The sequence below is a fragment of the Panthera onca genome, chromosome D2 (genome assembly GCF_046562875.1).
Source record: "Panthera onca isolate mPanOnc1 chromosome D2, mPanOnc1 haplotype 2, whole genome shotgun sequence".
Taxonomy (NCBI): Eukaryota; Metazoa; Chordata; class Mammalia; order Carnivora; family Felidae; genus Panthera; species Panthera onca.
This window is the reverse complement of record NC_138349.1, coordinates 6,510,783-6,535,845: the sequence shown is the minus strand read 5'-3', so window position 1 is coordinate 6,535,845 and position 25,063 is coordinate 6,510,783. Positions and strand designations below refer to the sequence as shown.

General features: G+C 46.5%; 1 protein-coding gene across 2 annotated transcripts in view; it reads left to right on the top strand.

The window, feature by feature from the left end:
• The window catches only part of FANK1 (fibronectin type III and ankyrin repeat domains 1), a 103,684-nt gene that overhangs the window by 57,602 nt on the left and 21,019 nt on the right, over nt 1–25,063 (top strand). For both annotated transcript variants that reach the window (XM_078434947.2, XM_078434946.2), the window contains exon 2: nt 19,974–20,151. In XM_078434947.2, the coding sequence (XP_078291073.1) occupies nt 19,974–20,151 (178 nt within the window). The remainder of the gene's footprint in view (nt 1–19,973; nt 20,152–25,063) is intronic.

The following is a 25,063-nucleotide window of genomic DNA, read 5'->3' as shown; positions in this document are numbered from 1 at the left end:
TTGAGATAGGCCTGGATTGCCATGTATTTTCCTTTTAGGACTGCCTTTGCTGTATCCCAAAGGGTTTGGACTATCCCGTTTTCATTTTCATTTGTTTCCATATGTTTTTAAATTTCTTTTTTAGTTGCCCGGTTGACCCATTCATGCTTTGGTAGGATGTTCTTTAACCTCCATGCATTTGCAGGTTTTCCAAACTTTTTCCTGTGGCTGATTTCAAGTTTCATAGCATTGTGATCTGAAAATGTGCATGGTACGATCTCAATTCTTTTCTATTTATTGAGGGCTGTTTTGTGACCCAGCATGTGATCTATCTTGGAGAATGTTCCTTGTGTGCTTAAGAAGAATGTATATTCTGATTTAGGATAAAAAGTTCTGCATATATCTGTCAAGTCCATCTGGTCCAGTGTATCATTCAGGGCCATTGTTTCTTTACTGATTTTCTGTCTGGTTGATCTGACCGTTGATGTACGTGGAGTATTAAAGTCTCCTGCTATTACCATATTCTTATCAATAAGGTTGCTTATGTTTGTGATTGTTGTACATTTGGGTGTTTCTGTATTGGGTGCATAAACATTTATAATTGTTAGCTCTTCTTGAGGGACAGACCCAATAATTATGAGATAATGTCCTTCTTCATCTCCTGTTATAGCCTTTAGTTTAAAGTCTAGTTTGTCTGATAGAAGGTTGGCTACTCCAGCTTTCTTGTGACTTCCAGTAGCATGATAGATAGTTCTCCATCCCTCAGTTTCAATCTGAAGGTGTCCTCAGGTCTAAAATGAGTCTCTTGTAGGCAGCAAATAGATGGGTCTTGTTTTTTTTATCCATTCTGATACCCTATGTCTTTTGGTTGGAGCATTTAGTCCATTTACATTCAGTGTTATTATTGAAAGATACGGGTTTAGAGTCATTGTGTTATCTGTAGGTTTCATGCTTGTAACGATGTCTCTGGTACTCTGTGGTCCTTGTGACATTTCACTCACAGAATCCCCTCAGGATCTCTTGTAGGGCTGGTTTCGTGGTGATGAATTCCTTCAGTTTTTATCTGGGAAAACCTCTATCTCTCCTTCTATTCTGAATGACAGGCTTGCTGGGTAAAGGATGCTCAGCTGCATATTTTTCCTCTTCAGCACATTGAATATTTCCTGCCATTCCCTTCTGGCCTGCCAAGTTTCAGTAGATAGGTCTGCTACTACCCTTATGTATCTACCCTTGTAGATTAAGGCCCCTTTGCCCCTAGCTGCTTTCAGAATTCTCTCTTTATCTTTGTATTTTGCCAGTGTCACTATGATGTGTCGTGCAGAAGATCGATTCAAGTGGCATCTGAAGGGAGTTCTCTGTGCCTCCTGGATTTCAATGTCTGTTTCCTTCCTCAGATCGGGGAAGTTCTCCGCTATGATTTGCCCAAGTACACCTTCAGCCCCTTTCTCTCTTCTTCTGGAACTCCTATGATATGGATATTACTAGGTTTCATTGAATCACTTACTTCTCTAATTCTCTCCTTGTGGTCCAGAATTTTTTTCTCTCTCCGTTTCCCAGCTTCATCTTTTTCCATAATTTTATCTTCTAATTCACCTATTCTCTCCTCTGCCTCTTCAATCTGTGCTATTGCCACCTCCATTTTATTTTACACCTCACTGATAGCGTTTTTTAGCTCCTCATGACTATTTCTTAGTCCCTTGATCTCTGTAGCAATAGATTCTCTGCTGTCCTCTATGCTTTTTTCAAGCCCAGGGATTAATTTTATGACTATGATTCTAAATTCTTGTTCAGTTACGTTGCTTATATCTGTTTTGATCAATTCTTTAGCTGTCATTTCTTCTTGGAATTTCTTTTGCGGAGAATTCTTCTGTGTTGTCATTTTGGCGAGCTTTCGTCCCTTATGTGTTTTAAAAGCTTGTTATGTGCCCTGCACCTGTGAGCACTGCTATATGAAAGAGGGGTCATACACTGTCCAGGGCCTGGCCCTTCAGGAGGTATTTTTGGAAGGTGTTACTTGCTCTCTGTTGTTGTGACTCTGGTTGCTTTATCTCCCTACTCGTAGTGATGTTTTGGACCCTCCGCCTGGTGTGCTTTGATTTGTTCCTTGAAGTAGCCCTGGAAAGGAAAACAAACCAACCAGAAAAAAACCCAAAAACACCAGCTGCAGCAAAATAACAGGGTGGGGGCGTTGTTCATGGAAGAAGCCTTATCCCAAACAAAAAGAGAAATGACAGGGGCAGGGGAAAACGAAAAGAAAATTGACCAGGCAGAGAAACTGCAGGACTTCATCCAGAGAGAGACAGAGAGAAGGGAAAATAAAGGAGATCTAGAACAGGTATAAAGAGAATAGATTAAATATGTCTGCTTACACAAACCAACAGCCAGAGTAACCAGAGGAGGGAAGAGATAAGAAGAAAAGGAAGGGAGAATATATACACATAAGAATTGTCTGAGAATTAAATCAGGCAATGCAGTGCACTGGCCTGGAGGAGGGGCCTCTGGGTTGTCAGCATCAATTCCGCTCCTGTAGATACGCAGTTAGCAGGTGCCAAGGGGTGTGGTTTGGTGTGGGCGGGGCCCGCCTCTGCTGTGGGCCCGCCTCTGCTGTGGGCCCTGCTGTCGTTCTCTGAAGCCCCCCCTTGTTGGTGATGGGGAGTAAAATGGGGACACCCCAGTCTCTCCTCCACGGACTGGGTGTCCGAAACCACTCTGTTCAGGCCATCCTCTCAGTGCCGCGGGGGCAAAGGAGGCGGTTTGTCCTGCTCCACTGACTCCTGTGCCCTCCTGGCGCTCAGCTGGGATTTAAGCCCGGATGCCTTAAAGGGTCCCGCTCCATGCACCCCGGTTCCGGGGAAGTGCCACTCCGTGCCACAGATACGTGGCCTCTGGTTGGCGGGTGCAGGCAGTCTTTGTCCTTTGAACGGTTATATACCTTCTTCCCACAGCACTCCAGGGAGGGGACTGCCCTCTCTCACTGGGGACTGTGCCTCTGAACAAGTTACCCCCTCCTCCGCAGGTACCCGAACTGGGCAGCTGGCCGGGTCCAGAGAAAGCCCCATAGTTAGAGATGGGATCTTGGTCCATCCCCGTCCGGGGTTTTTCTCTTGTCCGGATACGGTCCTACGCTTCCCTCTCTTTTTCTTCCCTTTGTCTCTGCAGAAGGGGATCCCTCCCATCCATGCCTACGAAGCTCGGTTTCTCTCCCCCAGTTCAGAAGTATGCACTTATGGCTCACCAGGTTCTCCCTGTGAGCCCCTGGAGATGTCTTTGTTGCTCTGCAGACTGGACTGTTGGAATTCAAAGTCCTTTGGTCTCAACACTGCTGTGTTTGAGGGACAAGGGAACTTTGCTCCCCCCTCCCCCCAGTTCTCTGCCATGTTGGATCTTGTGCCTTCATTTTTTTTTAATGCTTATTTATTTTTGAGAGACAGACAGACAGAGTGCAAGCAGGGGAGGGGCAGAGAGAGAGGGAGATACAGAATCCAAAGCAGGCTCCAGGCTCAGAGCTGTTAGCACAGAGCCCGACGTGGGGCTCGAACCCACGAACTGTGAGATCGTGACCTGAGCTGAAGTTGGACACTTAACCGACTGAGCCACCGAGGGGTCCCAGGGTATTTTTAATTATAGGTGGGGGCACACGGGGAAGTGCCAGGTCAGTCAGGAGGCAGAGGGAGTGAGGAGGACCCTGGGAAAGAGCCTTTATTGTGGTCTCTGTGGAGGAGGCACGACAAGGCAGAACCAATGGGTTAAGACGGCTGCTTTGAAGAATTCGCATGGACTCTGGGGCGTAGGGGCTGACCCTGGGTGGCTGGTATCTGACAGGTGGTTCGGGCAGGTGGATATTGGCCTAGAGGTTAAGAGTCTAGAGGAGGAGGGAGGAAGTGTGTGTTCTGGGATGGCTAGTTTTCATATGAAAGGTGCCCTGGGAGGGACCGTCTCCCTGGGGTCAGTGAGGGCCCCCCCCCCACCCCCCAAGTCAAAACCTCATAATGAAAAAGGCGTGCCTACTGCGAGGGTCCATATCCCCCCCCCCCCCCCCCGGGTGGTGGCTTGCCTTCCTTTGAGTTTGCTGATCTTTGTTGGATCTTAAACTGCATGGCTAATAACTTGGGGAGTCTTTCCTTCAGAGAGCATTTGCTTCTGCCCTCAACATAGTTGAGGGGCTAAAAGGAACCAGGGCCCCTTTGGATCCCCTGGAGAGACTCCTTTAGAGCTGGAGAGTCCGGCCCCACCGCTGCTTTCTTGCTTCTCGCTGAGTCCAGAGCCCCAGCATACGGCGGCTGTATTCCTCTGGCCTGGTGGTGACTTTATGTGCTGCTGGCTGCAGATGAGGCCAACTCGGGTTCTCCCCAGTGCTCGGACTCCCTGCTTCTCTGCCTCTGTAAGTTCCTTCCTTCCTGATTCCTGGATACTTCTATGTTGGCTTTGGGACAATGAAGCACAGGTCTCTGTTCCTATTGGTTCCTGATAGATCTGAGCCCTGTGCACATTTTATGTTCTTTTTAAATTGGGCTCGGGGTGAAGCACGGGGCTGTCTCTGGATAACTCTACCTCTGGTGAGACCAGCAGTGCCTCAAAGGGTGTGTCCCATCCTAGCTGCAATGATTGTGGAGTGGAGGGTCCTTCGGAGAGTCACGTGGGTTTTCTTGCTTCATGGCCGGCCCCTTACCTCCCTGGCGCTCACCTCCATCACAGTCCCGCCTGGATTACTGCAGTTGTCTCCTGATGGGTCTCCCTGCTCCTTCCCTTACCCCACATTGGTCTGTTTCCAATATGGTAGCCAGAGGGATCCTGTGAAAACATATATCAGATTGTGTCGCGCCTATACTCAGAACTCTTGAGTCACTTCCCATCTCATGCAGAATAAAAGTCAACGATTTTGCAGTGACCCAAAGACCCTGGAGATATTCTCTCCTGTCGACCCCCTCACCCGCACCGACTTCTCTCCCCTCATGCCTCTTATTCTTGCCTATGATCCTGTAACAGGCTGGCCTCCTTGCAGGTGAGGAAGCATGCTGGGCTTGCTCCTGACCAAAAGGTTTTGCATTCATTATGCCTGCAGACCGGAGCACCCTTCCTCCAGATGCTTCCATGACTCTTCTCTCAGCTCTCTGGGTTCTTGATCCTTGCTCAAAAGTCACATCCTCAGTGGAATCTTCCTTGGCAACCCCAATCCTTAGCTTTATTTTCTTCCTTAGCACTTAGGATCACCTTATATACCATATATATATTTTTAAATATCAACTTTACTGAGATGTAGTATATATATATAATACAGTAAGTATACAGTTAGGTGTGTTTCAACAAATGTGCTCACATGTGTAACCACCACATCAGTCAAGATCTAGAAGCCAATTTGACAATAAATTATATCAAAAAACCCCCAAAACCTCTAGAGCATTTCTGTCACCAGAAAATCCCCCCAGGTGCCTGTGTTTTCTTGCAGGCACGTTTCTAGGCCATCACTGATCTGAATACTGTCACTGTAGGTCTCTCCCTCTCCTAGAACTTCATACTCAATAGAACTTCACTCAATATGAACGCATACATCCGGCTTCTTTGACTCAGCATAATGGTGTTGAGTTTCATCGGCTACTGCGTGTATCAATAGTACAATAACTATTCGGGGGCTCTTATGAATTAACTATTCCCTTTTATTGCTGGGTGATATTTCATTGTATGGACCTATCACAGTGTCTCCATTTACCCACTGGTTGGTATTTGGTATGTTTTTCAGTTCTGTTGGTTATGAATAAGGGTTCTCTGCACGTTCATGTACACATCTGTGTGTGGACAGAAGTTTCATTCTCTTTGGATAGATACCTAAGGGTGGAACTGGCGTTTCATTGTGTAGTTTCTGTATTTCACTTGATCAGAAATTGCTGAACAGTTACACAAGGTGATCGTACGGTTTTAGATTTCCACCAATAATGTAGGAGTGACAGTTCTGCATCCTCGCCAACACTTGGAATCCTCAGGATCTTTTATTTTTTGTCATTCTGGGCATTTCGTCGTTTTACCGAATAGCCAAAGCAATATTGAAAAACCAGGGGCACCTGGGTGGCTCCAGTTGGTTGAGCGTCCGACTTCAGCTCAGGTCATGATCAGTTCGTGAGTTCGAGCCCCACATTGGGCTCTGTGCTTATAGCTCAGAGCCTGGAGCCTGCTTCGGATTTTGTGTCTCCCTCTCTCTCTGCCCCTCCCCCTCTCATGCTCTGTCTCTGTCTCTCTGTCTCTCTCTCTCTCTCTCTGTGTCTCAAAAATAAAAAAAACTGGAGGCATCCCAATTCCAGACTTATATATATATATATATATATATATATATATATATATATATATATATATATATAAAATCTGTAACATATATATCTATATATATCTATACCATATCTATTTATCTATCTATCTATCTATAACAAAGCTGTAGTCATCAAAACAGTATACTAGCATAAAAATAGACACGTAGGTCAATAGAACAGAATAAAACAGAATAGATAAACCCAGCAATAAACTCCCAATTATATGGTCTTTGACCAAGGAGGAAAGACTAACCTTTGGGAAAGAGACAGTCTCTTCAACAAATGGTGTTGGGAAAACATGCAAAAGAGTAAATGTTTTTAAATCTTATATATCCATACTAAAGAAATCTTTGAATTTCCATTGAATTGCTAGTGGTCATCTGTGGGGAGGAGATGATAGGAGTAATTTTATTTCCTGTTTCAATATTTCTGTATTGCCTTTTTTCTTTAAACAATGAGTAAGTATTGCTTTTATATCAGAAAGAAATGCTATCACCATTTTTGGAAAAAGTGTGCTTAATCCAGAGAATTCTTTTCAAAAATTTCCAATATCTGAATAACTATCTTTTTCTTTTTGTTTTTTTGAAGGCAGTATGGCATACTTTATAAAACTCATTTGACTGGATGTTACTTTGCCTTTAAAAAAATGTTTTATTGGGGCATCTGGGTAGTTCAGTCGATTAAGTGTCCGACTTCAGCCCAGGTCATGATCTCGTCGAGGTCTGTGGGTTCGAGCCCCGTGTCGGGCTCTGTGCTGACAGCTCAGAGAGCCCGCTTCGGATTCTGTGTCTCCCTTTCTCTCTGCCCCTCCCCTGCTCATGCTCTTTCTGTCCTCAAAAATAAACATTAAAAAAAATTCATTCTTAAAAAAATGTTTTATCTATTTTTTAAAAATGTTTATTTAAAGAGAGAGTGCAGGTGGGGAGGGGCAGAGAGAGGGGGGGACAGGGGATCTGAAGTGGGCTTTGCACTGACAGGCTGATAGCAGCAAGCCTGTGGGGCTCGAACTCACGAACCCTGAGATCATGACCCGAGCGGAAGTGGGACACTCACCCAGCTGAGCCACTCAGGCGCTCCTTTATTTATATTTTAAAAGTCTGCTTATTTAGAGAGAAAACACAAGCAGGGGAGGGGCAGTGAGAGAGAGTCCTAAGCAGGCTCTGCGTTATCGGTGCAGAGCCCAGTGCAGGGCTCCAGCTCACAAACCGTGAGATCATGACCCGAGCAGAGATCAAGCATCAGATGCTTAACCCACTGAGCCACTCAGGCGCCCCTATTTTGCCTTTTAATTGAGGTTATGCTTGAAGGCTTACACGTGCTAGTTTTCATTGGCAGGGTTAATTTTGTAATCTCTGTTTAGAAAGGGGATCTACATTTACATACTCTAGTAAGATGGTGTGAATGAAAGCAAAAGCTTGTGGTTGAAGGATAATTTCAAGTCAAGATCTTCTAAGCATTTTTTTGAAATTTAAGGGAAGAGTCGGGGTGGGGTGGGGTGTGTGAAGAAGGAAAGATGTTGAGGAAGGGTGCTGGCGAGGGTAGAAGGGGGAAGGGGAAAGCCACGCTGGAGGCTGGCCAAGAGGATGCAAGAAATTTATTTGCCTTCAAGCTGAGATCAAAGCTGTACATTTGTAACAAGTGAAGGGAGGGGAAGGAAATCTATTTCAAGCTGTTTCTTACACATTGGAGGAGAGAGACTCTTTGGAAGGACAACCATGGCAGCAGCTGCTTCTGAATTTTGTTTGCTGAACAGTGAACAGACTTAGTTACCGTTTACAGTGAAGTGTCTGATTATGAATCTTGGCCATGGGCACCGGGTGGGAGCCAAGAAACTGGTGATCTGAAGAACCAGAATCACAAATCAGGCGTTAATTACAATAATGGTCACTGTTCCTTGCATTTGTCAGAATAAGGTCCCGAGGTAGAAATCCCTTTCCCATTTCCCTTGTCTGCAATCAGCAGATTTCAATTTCCAATTTTCGTAAATTCGATTGCTGTGAAATCTTTTAATTGCTCTCTCTGTTTGTCGGTTGGGGGGGGGGGGAATGACTTCATTGGCATTCTATGCCTGCTTTCTGAAAGCACGTAAGCTAAGCAGATGCGTGGGAACGATTTTTCTACTGCTACTATTAAAATATCCCGCCATTTGAAAAATATCCTGCCATCGCACTCTAAATGTATCTGAGACTTCAGGGGCATGCTCTGCGCCCAAAGAACGTAAACAGCAAGTTGACTTCTCATACTGGGTTTGGGAAGACTGTGATTTTACAAGGATTCATTATTCGTCTCCACCGAAAAGCTCTGGAGCGCCACACGGTCCCGCACGTGGGGAGGAGCACAGACTTCGGAGTTAAGAGACCTGGGCTGAGACTCCTCCCCAGATCCCAGGTTCGTGGCTTTGAATAAGCTGCTTTACCTCTTAGATCCTGTCTTTTCCTCTCTGTTCCTCACCTGTGCAGAGGGAGCATCGGGTCGTGGTGACGTTTAGACCCACCGTAGCTCGGCCGTCCGGTTAAGTGCCTTGCGCAGAGCAAGCCTGCAGTAAACCGTAGTGATCGTATTAGGCCAAAGAAATAGTTCTCCTATTTAGTCTATTACTTGTGACCCATATGGGATCCAAGCAAGGTTTCCACTTAGCAAAAAGTACAAAGTAAGTGAACATTTTCAGAAGCATTCCCTCTGTCTCATGTGGAAGCCCCTTCTACATTTTCAATCACTTTTCGGTATTTCATGTTGTTTTTCTCTTCGTAGGAAACCCAAGAGGGAGGCAGGTGGGCATCCGTATCTAGCCCCCTTCTCCTGAGGAGGGACACCTGTGATGGAGCCGGGACACGAAGCCGTGGTTCCTGATTCTTACTCTGGGAGGTTTTGTCTCGTTGTTGTTTGTTTAGTTTTGATTTTTGTTTGGTTTCTCTTTTGCCCTCTGAAAGCTTATGAGCAAAGTGGAGAGAAGCAGCTTTAAGCAGTTTGCATTTCATATTATTGATCTTTTTTTTTTTTTTTTTTTTTTTTTTTTTTGAGAGCGCGAGCAGGGGAGGGGCAGAGAGAGAATCTCAAGCAGGCTCTGCACTGTCGGCACAGAGCCGTGTGGGGCTTGAACTCACGAACCGTGACGTCGTGACCTGAGCCGAAGCCAAGAGTCACACACGTAACCGACGGGGCCACCCAGGTGCCCCTACATTATTTTCTCTTAGTACATGATGTCTTCTCTGCCCACAGGCTGTGCTATATTGTCCCCCGCCCCCCCGCCCCTTCACACCTCACTCGAGAGCATTTTACTCCCTCTCCCCCACCCCCCAGATGCACCTGCCACCTATGGTTTGTGTGTGTTTGGCGTCCCTCCTCTCAGCATCCTCCCCCCTCCGTCTGGGTTAGGCTTGTGCTATTGGGGTGTAGAAGGTGTCCCACAAGTATGCTGAGTGAATGGATGTAAAGTAAACTTATTCCTTAGAAGTAAGTGCAATCCAGAAAATCTGCTGGGCTCTAAAATGGTCAATAAATTGAGCCGGAGTGTAATTGAAATGTCTCAGGCTGTGAAGCATCTGCATTGACTTACTGGCTTACTTTTATCAGGCTTGTTTCTTCATATACATGTAAGCTCACGGACAGAGAATCGAGGCTGATAGTTGATCTTAACTGAATTTTGTTTTCATTAAGAGTAAGTGAAAATGTGCAATAGCATTTTGTGTTTTTTTTTCCACATGCAGTGCTGTAATGACAATAAAACTTACCCCCCAAATCAGCCATAATTCTGCTCTAGTTGCCTTTCATTTTTCTAAGTTTTTCTGTATATGTATCAGTATATTTTGTATCATTAAAATCCTTGTCTTTGCAAATCTGTATTCTTCCCTGAGCATAGCAAACATACTGACATTAGTCATATTCTCCCATGTGGCTTTTTAGTGGCTAAGTTTTCTTGCAGGTAAATGATGTACCACGGTGTATACAACGCATCTCATATTCTTGAACATTTAGATAATGTTTGTGGTTCTTACTGTTATCGATGATGCTAAGGTGATTCTCTTGGTTTTTATGTTCTCATTTGGGTATGTGTGTGTATATTTAAATGTAGGGAGGGGGGGTGCCTGGGTGGCTTAGTCGGTTAAGCGTCCGACTTCGGCTCAGGTCATGATCTCGCGGTTCGTGGGTTCAAGCCCCGCATCGGGCTCTGTGCTGACAGCTCGAGCCTGGAGCCTGCTTCAGATTCTGTGTCCCCCTCTCTCTCCACCCCACCCCTGCTTGTGCTCTGTCTCTCTCTCTCAAAAATAAATAAACATGAAAAAATTATTTAAAAAAATGTAGGGAGGTAGTAGATGGTTCTAGAGAGGTTAAGGGGGCATGGCTCTGGTGTCGTGTGGCCTGGGTTCAAAGCCTGCCTCTGCTGCTTCCTGGATGCCCTTCCTGGCAAGTTATGTGACCTCCATCCACAGTCCATTTGTAAACTGGGGGAAATTCTAGGATTTCAAAGGGTTGTTATAAAGAATAAGTGATAGGTAGTATCCTCGATCCAGGAGATGAGATGCGATCTATAAACTGCTTAGAACACGGTCTGATACAGAGTGAGGGCTCATTAAATTGTAGCTATTAAGTAATCCAGGTGTAGGGCAGGGATGGAGAGAAGTGGGAGCACACACGAAATAAGACCGGCCATGGTCGTGCTGATAATTGACGAAGCTGGGTGCCAGGTGCGAGGGCACTGGGCTTTCTTTCCACTCTTGTATGTGTTTGAATGTATTTTTTTATTATATTTTTACAACATAAAGCAAAAAGCACGCATGATACAAAAACACTTGAGGTTCCAAATTGATTTTTTGGTTTTGGATTATTTTCTTTGCATATGTTTCTAGGAGAGGGGTCACGGGGGGGGGGGTGTTTTATAATCCTTGTTGAATACGGCCAAATTGCTTTAGTGAAAGCATCGTTTACAGGACCATCCACGATCTGTAAGTAAACCAATTTTATCACAGTCTTAAAGAGTGCAGGGGTATTAACACTTCATTTTTTTTTAAGTCAAATTTTATAAATAAAATGGTACCTTCGTTATTGTAACATCTCCCCCCCCCTTCTTTTTTTTTAATGGAAGGTATCGTTGACCCACAATGTTACCTTAGTTTCGGGGGGACAGCCTAGCGATGGGACAAGTTGATACGTTATGCTGTGCTCATCAGGAGTGTAGCTCCCAGCTGTCACCACAAATGCCGTTGCAGCGTCATTGGGTCATTGGCTATATTCCCTCTGCTGTGCCTTTTATTCCCGTGACTTATCCTTTCCATAACTGGAATCCTGGATCTCTCCCCTTCACCCACTCGGCCCGTCTACCCCCTTGCCTCCGGCAGCCGTCAGTTTGTTCTCTGGACCCATGGGTCTGTTTTTGCTTTTTTGACCTTCCCTTTTTTGATTAGTAGTAACTTTTTGAACATTTTCATAACTGTATTTACTGGTGGTTATAATTTTTAAAATTTCTCTGCTTCTGTCCTTGGTCCTTTCATCTATTAGGGTTTTGTAAGATTCCATTTTATGAAAGTAATAGGATAGTTTGGTAGAACTAAGCTCATCTGGGCCGTCACAGTTCATTTTTAAGTTAAAGGAGAAACAGTCATCACTACGTGGCTATTGTGATATTTGATTGAAAAGTCCTTCTTCGGTATGTGCTCATGGCACACATTTTTGAAACTTCTAAAATCCAGGGTGTAGAAATGATTACGATCTCCTTGTCGTATTGATTTGGAATATGTTTTTGATTCATGGTTGCTATAAATATATGGTCGAGCCATGATGAATTGCTTCGAGGTGACAGCCTCCACAGTCGTTCTTTATATAGCGTCCCCCTCAGTGTGCTGTCATCTTCATTACAAACCATCTGCCACCGGAGACCAGGCTGCAGATGTCCCTTGTCAATGAAACTTGACCTCCGTAAATTTGCAGGTGTCTTTGGAAGGACAAGGAAATGACCATTCCGTTTTTATGGTATTCTGTATTTACCATGAATATACTCCTGTCTGTTTTCTCCACCATTTTCTGCTGCCCATCCCACTAATCACAATTTGCCGATTCCAGTATGGACCCTGATCACTGGTTTTCTCTGTAGCCTTTTATTTATTTATTTTAATGTTCATTTATTTTCGAGAGAGAGAGTAAGAGCACGAACCGGGGGAGGGGCAGGGAGAGGATCCGAAGCAGATTCCGCACTGACCGCAGAGAGCCTGATGCAGGGCTCCGACTCATGACCCACGAGACCATGACCTGAGCCGAAGCTAGATGCTTGGTTGACTGAGCCACCCAGGTGCACCCCCTCCGCCCCCCCCCTACCTTTTAAAACACTACCATGTGCCTCTCGTTGGGATACTAGATAATGTGATGTTTTTACTAATTCATCTTGTGAGTTTCTTTTTATAGGGCTGGCACATTTCTGTCGCATTATATGACTAAAAGCTTTTTTTAAATGTTTATTTTTGAGAGAGAGGGAGAAAGACCTTGAGTGGGGGAGGGGCAGAGAGAGAGGGAGACACAGCATCCGAAGCAGGCTCCAGGCTCCGAGCTGTCAGCACAGAGTCTGACGCGGGGCTCCAACTCGTGAACTGTGAGATCGTGACCTGAGCTGAACTCGGGCGCTAAACCACTCGAGCTATGCAGGCGCCTCATGTTGTGTTGTATTATTACAACCCATATCTAAAAAAAATTAGGATCCCAAGGCCTAATACTGTATAGCGGTTTACTTAAACTTTACAGTATTCTGTGTTAAAACCTATAATTTGTAAATGATAGCTTTTAAAAATGGATTTCTGGTGTGCTCGAGAGCCATATTTTATGCCGCCATAGGGACTGAATGGTGACAGTGTATGAAGCCCTCTATATTTTATGTTCATATTATTTATTACTTGACAAATGGCAGGAGGGGCATAAAATTGTTTTATTTGTCAGATTTGCATAAGAACTTTCTTACGAAGAGCATTTATGGCACATAACGCATACCTAAATCCTCATACAACTGTCCTTTGGCGGTCTGCCTTGTTTTTTTCCCTTTTCATATTTCGGAAAACCTTTTTTTTTTTTTTCCTCTTTTGTTTTTTCATCAAGGTGTAATTGACCTATAACCTTAGTTTCAGGTGTACAACATACTGATTCGATATTTGTGATCCCCACGGTGAGTCTAGTTAACATCCGTCCCCCTACATAGGTAAAGATCATTTTTTTTTTTTTTTCCTCCTGGGATGAGGACTTTTAAGATCTACTCTTAGCAACTTGGAAGTTGCAGTACGGTCTTGCTTCCTGGGGTCGCGGTGTGGTGCCTTATATTTCCATGACTTATCTTATAGCTGCAAGTTTGTCCTCTCCTCCCCTTTACCCACCCCGCCCCATGACCTCTGGCAACCACCAGCCTGTTCCCTGTCGGGAAGCTTCTCAGGTGAGATAAGTTTGCCATGATGGAAAGAACCTACCAGCTGTCGAAGGGAACCTCGCAAAGTCGAAGGTAGGGTTTTTTCTTTCCTTCTTTGTTGGTATCTTTAGGAAAGTTAAAGTTTAAGCCTGAAATTGTGACGTGAGATTACGTGATCGGTTAGATTTTGACCCTGGCGGGTGCCTGGGTGGCTCAGTTGGTTAAGCGTCCAGCTTTGGCTCAGGTCATGATCTCGTGGTTCGGGGGGTTCGAGCCCTGCACCGGGCTCTGTGCTGACAGCTCGGAGCCTGGAGCCTGCTTCACATTCTGTGTCTCCCTCTCTTTCTGCCCCTCCCCTGCTCACCTCTGTCTGTCTCTCTCTCTCAAAAGTAAATAAATATTAAAAAAATTTAAAGAATGACGCTGTTTATCAGACTTAAACAAAAATACCTTGTAAAAGATCTGATACTCTTAATCAGGAAAAAGAGCTCTCTCTCTTTTTTTTAATGTTATTTTGAGAGAGAGTGCGAGCAGGGGAGGGGCAGAGATAAAGAATCCCAACCGTGCTCTATGCTGTCAGCGCAGAGCCCGATGTGGGGCTCGAACTCACAAACTGTGAGATCATGATCTGAGCCAGAACTGAGAGTTGGATGCTTAACCAACTGAGCCCCCCGCCAGGTGCCCCCGGAAGAAGAGAGTCCTAAAAGTTCTGTATAAAAAGTAGCATCTAACACTGTATCCCAACTATGCTGGAATTAAAATAATAAAAAAGTAGTATCTAACTTGTGTCTCTTAATGTGTGTGTGTTCGTTTTATAAAATTTATAAAGAACAATTCCCCAAGTAGTGTTTCTTATGGTAGAAGAGAAATACAAATGTGGATAGGAACATCCCGGTTAAATAAACCGCAAAAAGGTGAGCTTTTGAGGTTTTCAAAAATGTTGATTTCAGTCACCTTCAGAAAGATGATTACTTATCATACCGCCGGTAGGTTAATCCTGGAGTAGAGTGAGCCGGGCCTGTGGTCCTAGATATGCTTCCCTCCCTGTGCAATTCTCGGTTCCCTGTAAAGCGGGGGGTGACCAAATGTAAACCTAGAGGAACTTGTTCACGTATTGGTAGTGAACTCAGGTCAGCACGTTTCTCCAGTAGGATGTGTGCACCTTGCCCTGGTACGAGTATTCATATAGGGTCGTCTCACTATTTAACCCGTGTTCTATAACCTCTTCTTCACCTGTTACTGCCCTCCTCCCACCCCACCCCCACATCTCGTGCTGGACGGAAAGAGGCCCCTGGCCGGCTTCCTTCCCACACGTGTGGTGTCAAGATGGACCGCAGCCAACCCTCCCTCTGGTCTTGGTGCCCACTCCGGGTCCTGTGCTCTTCTTAGACCACATTCTTTTTCGTGGACTGAGTTCCTGACCCCGGTGCTGTGAGGGGGTTGGCCTACTTCTCCCTCCTCCGTGCGCCCTCCCTGCGCTGCGTTGAAACAATGATCGCCTGCCCTCGTCCACTCTTCTTCCTAATTTTGAAATTTCCTGGGGGATCAAGTTGGTTCACAAGTGAAACCTTATTTAAAAAGAATGGTTTGACCAAAACACACTTGTTTTTTTTGTAAAGTTGATTTATTTATTTTGAGAGAGAGATGCGGGAGGGGCAGAGAGAGGATCCCAAGCAGGCTCGGCACCATCAGCCCAGAGCCTGATGCGGGGCTTGAACTTGAGTCCGAAGCTAACCGACTGAGCTGCCCAGACGCCCCCAAAATAGACTCTTATCTAGAGAGAACAAAATGGTGGTCACCAGAGGGGAAGTGGGTGGGGGATGGGGTGAAATAGGTGAAGGGGACTGAGAGCACACTTCTGATGAGCCTGAATGATCTCTGGAATTGTTGAACCATTACATTGTACACCTGAAACTAATAGAACGCTGTTTGTCAATTACGCTGGCGTTAACATAAAAATAGAAGAATGGTTTGAAGAAATCTGTAGCTCTAACGAATAGATTATTCACCCAGCTCTACATTTTATGTCTCTGCTCCCAAGTGGCAGTATCGTATAGGGTTGAAAGCTAGGGACTCTTGGGTGCCCGGGTGGCTCAGCCGATTAAGCAGCCTCTTGACTTCAGCTCAGGTCATGATCTCACAGCTCCTGAATTCAAGCCTCACATCAGGCTCTGCACTGACAGCTCCAATCCTGCTTGGTACTTTCTCTCTCTCTGCCCCTCCCCCCGTTTACATTCTCTCTGTCTCTCAAAATAAATAAATAAAGTAAGTAAGTAAGGGACTCCTGAGCCAGACTGCCTGATTCTGCTGATTACTACTGTGTGAACGTGGGCAAGTTCTTTAACTTCTCTGTGCTCAGATACTTAAAAACAATTTTTTTTAATGTTTATTTATTTTTGAGAGAAAGAGAGGGAGGGAGGGGCAGAGAGACAGGGAGACACAGGATCCGAAGCAGGCTCCAGACTCTGAGGTGTCAGCACAGAGCCCGACGCGGGGCTCGAACTCACAAACCGCGAGATCATGACCTGAGCCGAAGTTGGACGCTTAACTGAGCCACCCAGGCGCCCCTGTGCTCAGATACTTGATAATGAGAATACTAAAATTCCTTGTACCACATAGTTGTAGTGAAGTTTAAACAGATAAGTATATGGAAAGCATCTATGAGAGTGCCTGGCACAGAATGAGCGCTATATAATTTTTGCTGTCCTCCCAGCCACCAGGCCCGTCACTTGCCATTTCTGACCGTTCTCATGCAGGCTCCGTGTTGACCCAGGCCTCTGTTCCCTTGGCATGTTGATGGTTTGCACTTTGGCTAGTGACGTGTTCATATACATATTTTAGGATCCTAAAGCCAACATCCTAAAATATGTGTATGATCAGGTCATGACAAAAATACCAGAGTCTTTATCAAAGGGAAAATACAAACATAAAGTATGTATATTAATATATATGTATAAATGTGTAAGTATATATAATGTCCCTTGTCAAATGACTGTAGGTTGTTCAAAGACCAAAACGAGCTTGCTCTCATCCGCTGTTTATTTTTGGGTCACCTGAAAAACCCTCAGGTCTTACCTGGCGAGAACACTCATTGGTATCCTGACCATGGATACCGAAAATCCGAGTTCTGTTTGGCATTAATCGCTTTCTGCCAAAAGCATCTCTTACCCAGGTTGAGATTTGCATCGTGGAAGGTTTTATTGTTAAGCGAGGAAGACTTAGAATATCCCCACTGGTCGGTGCATGGATCTTCCCTGTTCTGGTAACTAAAGCAGGTGCAAAGTGGCATCTCCATCGCAGCCCGTTGCTGCTACGACGGCCGTGCATTCGTGTGGGGGCAGTGAAGTCTGGATCTCTCCCCTCACCCCCAAAAGGGGGCAGCCCCTCAACTTTTCCAAACACCACACATTTTCCGCTGAGCCAGATCAGGGGGAGGGCTGGCGAATAGTAGGGGGTCCTGCCCGTGCTGAGACTGTAGCCGGATGGGGGCATGTTGCCAGGTCTGGTGGCCCTGGGGCCGAGCTCAGGGATAGAGGTCTGACCATCTGTGGCCAGCGCTAAGCTCTCGGATGGAGCTCTCTGGTTATTTGCCTGTGTCAACGATTCGCTTGCGTAACTGGGAATATTCTCTTTTTATTCCTCCTGTCAATTTGTGGCGAGCCATTTGGTTTTTCCATTTCGAAATTTGGTGTTCATTTAGGGTTTCTCACCCAAAAATCTTGATTTTTAGTGGGATTCTAAGCTGGGCTTCTTTGGAATAGAAGTATTATGTGGCTTCTACTTATGGGGGGGGGTGGTTATCCATAACAGCCTGTCAGTCCTGGTCTTTGGATGGTTTTAGAAGGTTCTGGAAAGAAAAAAAAAAAAGTTACTCAACAATGGTGTCATAACCTCACGTGTGAGTCTTCAGGATATGTCAGGCGGCGTTGCTGGGATTAAATGAGATGCTAATACAGAAGGGCCATTGGCTGGCATGTGGAGGGTGTGTGTTCCTTTCCCCACAGATACTAACATACTAGTTAGTATGTTAACATTGAAATAGGTTTTTCTAAGGAAGCCCGGAGCCCCGTAAGAGTAACGTTTATCATTTTTATACTTTTTAATATTGCAAACATTTCAAAGTTATTGAAAATTGTACCCCCCCCCCCCATATACCATATAGGTTTAAAACGCAAGCGTTTTGCCAAATATGTCTTAGATTCTCAAAGAACTGAAACCCTACAAATGTAGAGGTCAGTGTCCCCTCCCCATCACAGCTCTGTCCCTTCCCCAGCTTCGAGGTAACTCTACCCAGGTGGTAGGCATTCTTCCCATCCACGTATTTAACTTTTATGCACATGTGCGTATTCATAGATGATATCTAGTGTTCTAAACACTAACATAAGCGGTAGAACGTAGTGTGTCCTTTAAGCTTGTGTTTTCCACTCACTGAGGTTTACGTGTGTCACATGTAGCACTAGTTTCTTTCAGGTGCCGTGGAGGATTTCATTGGACGAAGTACGCCGGAATTTATGCAGCCACTTCCCTTTTTTAAAAAAAATGTTTATTTTTGAGAGAGTAAGCGAGCAAGCGGGGGAGGGGAAGAGGGCGTGGGGGACAGAGGGTCTGAAGCAGGCTCCGCACTGACAGCAGTGAGCCTGATGGGGGGCTCGAACTCACGAACAGTGAGATCATGACCTGGGCCAAAGTCGGACGCTTAGCCGACTGAGCCACCCAGGTGCCCCTCTTGAGCTACTTACTGTGTTATTTAGTCATCACAAGAACACTGTGTTTTTGACTGTTTCAGAGCATGAACTTAAACCCAGGTTTATCCCATTCCACCATGCCACGCTTTTAATAAATATTAGGAAAATGAAGTCGAGAAACGTGAGCTTGCAGGCTGCCCCCGAGAGTATCTCTGGGAAGTAAAGGACAGTGGTGTTGTCTTCCTGGCCTGGAGCAGGCAAGGCCAGGGCAGCCCTGCCTTCCTCAACGAGGGCCACGCTGCCAGGAGGCCCCCCAGGTCTGCGGAGCCGGTGGTGGGCCAGCTACCCGAGGACTGGCTTAAGGGAAGCAAAAATCCTTTCTTAATAACAAGTGTGCGAAATCAGTGATACTTTGGAGGCCCGAAAGGCCCTGCAGGATGGGCAGAGGTCTTAGAAGGAGTTTAAGAACCCAGCCCTCCAAGAATTTAACAGTCTCGCCCGAGTGGGTGAAGCTAACATGAAACACAACCACCGAACCCTGACCAACCTGGTGTGTGCTGGGCCCCTTGTCATCTTTCATAGCAAAGGGATAGTCTGTGTTTTTCTCTGCCTCTTGCTTTCTCATTCGGGAGAATACCTTCTGGAAATCCTCTCAAGGCATGTAGTATAGAACTAACTCCTTTTGTAAAGGCCATATTACATTCCATGCTATGGACACGTCATCATTTATTTGTTCCCTTAGTAATGGGTCATCTCTCTCTGTCTCTCTTTTGCTGTAAGCTGCTAAAAACTGTAGCACTTAATGCCCTCGAATAGGTGTCCCTCTGTGCTTTGATTTCTGCAGGCGTGGGATGGCTGGAGAGAAGGCTTACATGTCTTTTTAATTTTAATACATGCTGCCATATTGCTTCCTAAAAAGACTAGAATTCCTATTTCTCAACCACCAATGTGTGAGAGTGTCCCCTCCCTGCATTGTTACCACCAGTAGTTATGATAGGTCTTCTTGAGTGTCTGACTGGATATAAAGTTATACACCGTTGTCATGTGGCCAGTAGGGAATATGAATGTCTGTTTTGGACATTATGCTAGCTGTTTGTTTTTGACATTTTTTGGTGCACAGCTCATCTGTTGCCTGGTTCGTTATTAGCGGTTGGGTTTTCCCTTTGGTTCGTTTGTAAGAGCTGTTTGTATAGAATAGATACCAATCCTTTGTCATCTGTGCTACAGATACTTGGACCAGGTATATTTTTCTATCGGCTCTGTTAACCGGCCATTTCACTGATGGATTATAGCGGCATACTGAGTTTCATTAGCTCAAAAGCAACCTAATTAGTCTGGTATGTTAACCATCATCGTGGAAAAGTCCGTAAGTGAAATATGGTGTTGATGGGTAACGGTACTATCTACTCGTTCAGGTGTGGGGTAGCTCACTAACGTCACCTGAATTTTCTGTCACCTAAACTTTTCAGATGTTCTCCAAGCAGGGCAGGGGGGCGGGGCGGGGGGAGATACTCACACGTGTGCTTGATGTGTGGGAAAACAGTCTGATCTCTGAGCAGCTATAACGTACTCAGAGGATCTCTGGTCCTTCCGGAAATGGAGTCCTGAAATTCTGTATCATTCTTTTTTTAGAAATCACACCATCCTCAAAGCCTCATCCACCTGTTGTGGGCAGAGTGACTCATCACAGCATTGAATTATACTGGGATCTGGAAAAGAAAGCAAAACGGCAGGGACCTCAAGAGCAGTGGTTCAGGTTCTCGATCGAGGAAGAAGACCCCAAAACGCACACTTACGGTATCATTTATACGTAGGTGCAGTGTTAAATTGCTTAACGTTTTGTTACGATTTCCTGATGAGCTGGAATGGTTTCTATCATTTCTAAAAGGACTTGTTTTGGGGCGCCTGGGTGGTTCAGTTGGTTAAGCGTCTGACTTAGGCTCAGGTCATGATCTCATGGTTCGTGAGTTCGAGCCCCGCGTCGGGTTCTCTGCTGTCAGCACAGAGCCTGCTTTGGATCCTCTGTCTCCCTCTCTCTGCCCCTCCCCTGCTTGTGTGCCTCTGTCTTAAAAAAGTCAATAAAAACTAATAAAAAGAGAGAGGCTTGATTCTACTCCTATTTTAAAAGGATTCATTTTCAAATGAAAGAAAAGAACGAGTCACACCATCTGCACGACTTTTGCGAATTATAGAAGCACGAATTTGTGCTTTTGGGAATTACAATTTTTGGAAGATAAGTGTTAGCACCAACTTTGAAATTAAACCTCCTATACCTTTGAGAGCTTCTTCGGCCTCTGTAATATCCTAATGGTATATTTTAAAACTCTGAAACGTAGAGACAGAATCAAGAGAATCTGAGAGGAGGTGCCGTCAGGCCGCTGGGTTTGGAGATGGCGGCTGGGCCCCCAGGTCTACCCTGGATGCCTTCTGGACCACCTGTCACATCGCTGTCCTTTGTTCGCTCTTTCCAGGCCATGACGGTTCCCGGGTCAGGGCCTTTCTCGTTACCTTTTCTTTGAAGGCATTTCCTTCTGTTCTCGTATGGCTGGTTCCTTCACACCACGCAAACGTCAGGTCAAGTGTCCCCTCCCCAAAGGTCATCCAAAGTGGCGGTCCTTCCACCCAGGCATCCCCTCTGTCAGGACTTGATTGCTTGTGTCTTACGACATTTGGCTCTGCTGGCTTTGTCCAGTTTGCATGTTCATTTTGTCTCCCCACCAGTATTTAAACTCCATGAGAGTCAGGAAAGATTTCTGCTTGCTTAACACCCTGTCCCCCAGTTCCTAGGCAGTGGAGCCCTGACACACAGTGGGTGCTGTAATATCTGTCGCACGAGTTAGTAAATGAACATCCTTGGGGGCAATCAGGAAGTCCTTTTTCTCTTAGTCTGCGTTTCAACTCTTATTCCTTTGACAGCTTTGCCACTTGCAAAATGACTATGTTAGGTATACCAAACATGAGATAATAATAGGGTCTGGAACTGAAATGAATTTTGAGGTCATTGTAGATTTCGTATCCGGTCGTAAGCAGTAACACAGGAAGATCCCGTGTATCTCTGGCCCGTTTCCCCGGGGCTAACGCTATGGGAAACTTGAGCACAGCCTCACAGCCAGGATGCTGGCACTGGCCTGGTGAAGGGACAGACTGGCTCCAGCATGTTGCTGGCCTTTCCTCAAGGTGGCATCATGCGCATGCGAGGTATTCACAGAGCCTTCCACTGCCCTGAGTGATGATAGCCCTGAGATTTAATGAACAATTCTTTGTCCCTAAAACAAAAATAAAACAACCCCCCCAAAAAAACAACCGAAAAAAAATCCCAGAAAACAACCCCCAGACGCATTTATCTGAAATGCAGTTAATCTGAAAATAATTCTTCGCCCGACTACTTAAAAATGTTCTTTTAATTATGTCAGGTCGTGTGTTATTCTCTATCAGGTAGTTTCCATCTAAAAGCATGAATTCTTTTTTTAATGTTTATTTTTGAGAGCAACACAGAGTGTGAGTCGGGGAGGGGCAGGGAGAGAGGGAGACACAGAATCCGAAGCGGGCTCCAGGCTCCGAGCTGTCAGCCCAGAGTCCGACGCGGGCCTCGAACTCACGAACCGTGAGATCCTGACCTGAGCTGAAGTCGGACGCTTGACCGACTGAGCCACCCAGGCGCCCCTAAAAGCATGAATTCTGATATTAGAAGTGATTCGTATGGAGAAGGGAAAAGACTTCATCCCCTCCCCCCCCCCCACCCCATTTCCTTCACACACACTTGCACTTGGGCAAGTGGGGCCCTACTGGATATGCCTCCACTTGCTCTCGTCTCCCTTGTGGGGTGGCCAGGTAGAGAATGTCCCCAGCGAGACCGCAGCCACGCGCCCTGGTTTCCAGGCGGAGGTGTCTGTTTCCCCCCGGGGACCTGAGTGCTGTCTGGCTGCGGGATTCACCCGGACGAGGTCCTGACATTGCGGAGCTCACAGCGAGGCCTTCCGACCGCCACCGCCAAGAGCCTTCTGAAATGCTTGCCTTCCCTCGGAGAACTGATGCCAGAGCTTGCCGCTAGGTGGCAGAATCAGACTGTGTTAATCTTGACCTCTTTTGCTCCATTACACTTTCTCTCCGTGTCCTTAAAACTGGCAAGGCCGGACTTTGAAAAAGCGGTTTCGAATATCTGACCTTGGAATGATGGATGTGAGAACTTCTTTTTGACTTGCCAGTGTCCGTTCTCGTTCACGGCCAGCCAGTGCTGGTGTCCTCTTTGGCGTGGGCTGTCCTCACAGCCAGTCACCCAGTTTTCTGAGATCTCCCTTTGCAGATGCTCCCCCACCCCACCCCTGCTTCCCCTGATGATACTGTGGCACTTCCCCCCCCATGAGGGTGCCAGCTCTATCTCCTGGACCATTCGTCTCCAGGTCCTACGACCATCTAGCACATTTGCTGACGGCACTGGCCTCTTGCCCTTTCTTCTGGCCTTTTATCCTTCCCTTCTGTCTTGCTAGGTTAGCTTTGTTTATCTTCCTTTTTTCAAATTCCCTTCCGTGGAGTCTCCATTTCTGGAAGGATGAAGGTCCAGCTCTTCAGACGATGCCTTTCACAGTTGGCCCCGAACCTGCCTTTCTGGTTGTCTCTCGTTTCTGAGCACGAATCTTCCAGTGAGATCTGTTTACTGTCCTTTGAATAGGCCTTGACTTCTCCTGCATACGTGGTCAGCCGTTTTCCCTGATCGGACCAATCTTCCCGCCCCTCCCTTTCTTCCTCGCGGTCAGACTCAACCTGGACTGAACAACTCTTTACTAGCCTATTGTCTACCCCTCTAAATTCCTATGGCAGCTGTGCATTTTGTTCATGAATCATTCATTCATGGTTATCATGTATTTCATTCAGTCAGTCAGCGTGTATTAACGAGCATCTGTTGTGGGCCAGACATCGTTCTGGATGCTGGGGATGCACACTGAACAGAGAGATACCATGTCCTCCCTCATGCTCAGAAAAACAATAAATAAGAGACAGAAGTGAAAATAGAGGGTAGGTCAGATGGTGATAAGTGCAGGGAGAAAAAGCATAGGGGAAGTTGGGGGTTTGGAGCAGAGGTAAAGAAGGCTTCCCTGAGAAGGTAACATCCGGGTAAGAAGGGAGGGATGTCTGGAGCCTTGCGAGGATCTGAAAGAACATTCCAGGCAAAGGAAACAGCGAATGAGATGGGCCTGTGCCTGGTACGTACGTTCCAGGAACACTGAGGAGCGGAGGGAGTGAGGAGAGCCACATAGCACGAGGTCAGCGAGACGATGGCAGGTAGTCACTGGGGTCCGTGGGCCGGACAGAGCTGTGGCTTCTACCCCGAGAGACGGGAAAGCCAGCGGAGACCATTAATCTGAGGAGCGGCGGCCTGGCAGATGCTTTCCGACGATCACCCTGGCTGCTGAGGCGGGAACAGGCTTCGGGGAGGTGCTCTTGCCCTAAGTGAGGTGGGGGGTTGATGGAACAGAGTGTGAGCAGTGGTTGAACTCAGGATGGTTCTAAAGACAGACTGGAAGACTTTGCTGGTGGCTCAGATACGACATGGGAAGGAAGGAGCGGCTCCCAGGGGGCTGAAGCTGTGTCTGCGCCTCCGGGACAGGAGAGCTGTGCGGCGTGAAACCTCAGAACCTCTGTGCTTTTGAGAACAGTTTATTTCCCCGCACGAAATCCCCACTGTGTCGACCGTGGCTCCCTTCCACGCTGTCCTTCTCCCACATCCGCCTGGGCTGACGGAGCCGCCTCTGCCTGACTGTTGACAGTCACTGTGGCGGCGGGCAGAGGCCAGGGCACGCTGTTTCTGGAAGCTTCCATCCAGAATGACACGTTTCACTCCTGCTTCTGCTTCATTGCTCAAAGCAGATCCTACAGCTGTGTCTGGGTTCAGCAGGACAGGGTTACGGAACCCTCGGGAGGGCACTGAATATTGGGGAACAGTGATCCAGTCTTCTGCTGGTGGCACCGAGGCGTTGGGCCCGGGCAACTCAAATAACAAAGATGGGAAGACGGGGAGGAGCAGAGCTCAGTTGGGACATGGGCTGGAGGTGGAGACATCAGAGCAGCTGGGGGAGATGGGGCTGTGGGAGGGTCAGGGCTACAGAAATGAATTTCAGAGTCGCCAACGGGAGACTGGATTGGAGCTGGGGTGGGGTGGGGGGAGCATAGAGAAACGGCAAGTCTGGCAACTGAGTCCTTAGGTGTTCCAGTATTTGGTTTCTTTTCTTTTTTCTTTTTTTCTTTTCCTCCCTCCCCTCTCCCTTCCTTCCTTCCTTCCTTCCTCTCTTCCTTCCTTCCTCCTTTTTTTCTTTTCTGTTTTCTTTTCCTTTCTCTTTTCTTTTCTTTCTAGACAGAGACAACACGAGTAGGGGAGGGGCAGAGAAAGAGAGGGGGAGGAATCCCAAGCAGGCTCCGGCTCAGTGCAGAGCCCAGCACAGAGCTTGAACCCACAAACCGTGAGATCGTGACCTGAGCCGAAATCAAAAGTCAGATGCTTAACCGACTGAGCCGCCCAGATGCCCCTGGGATCTTGTTCCTCACGTTCCATGTTTGCTGAGCTGCTGTGTCAAATATTTGCTTATTGACTGATAACAAAAATACGGGCGTGCGTTATGCTTTCCGCTAGATTGTTTTGTCTGTTTAGGTACCGCGCCTGGGCCGTGGGAAGTTGTGCTTCTCCCACAGGCTTGCTGCGCGGCCTCTGCTAGTCCCCCCCGCGGCTG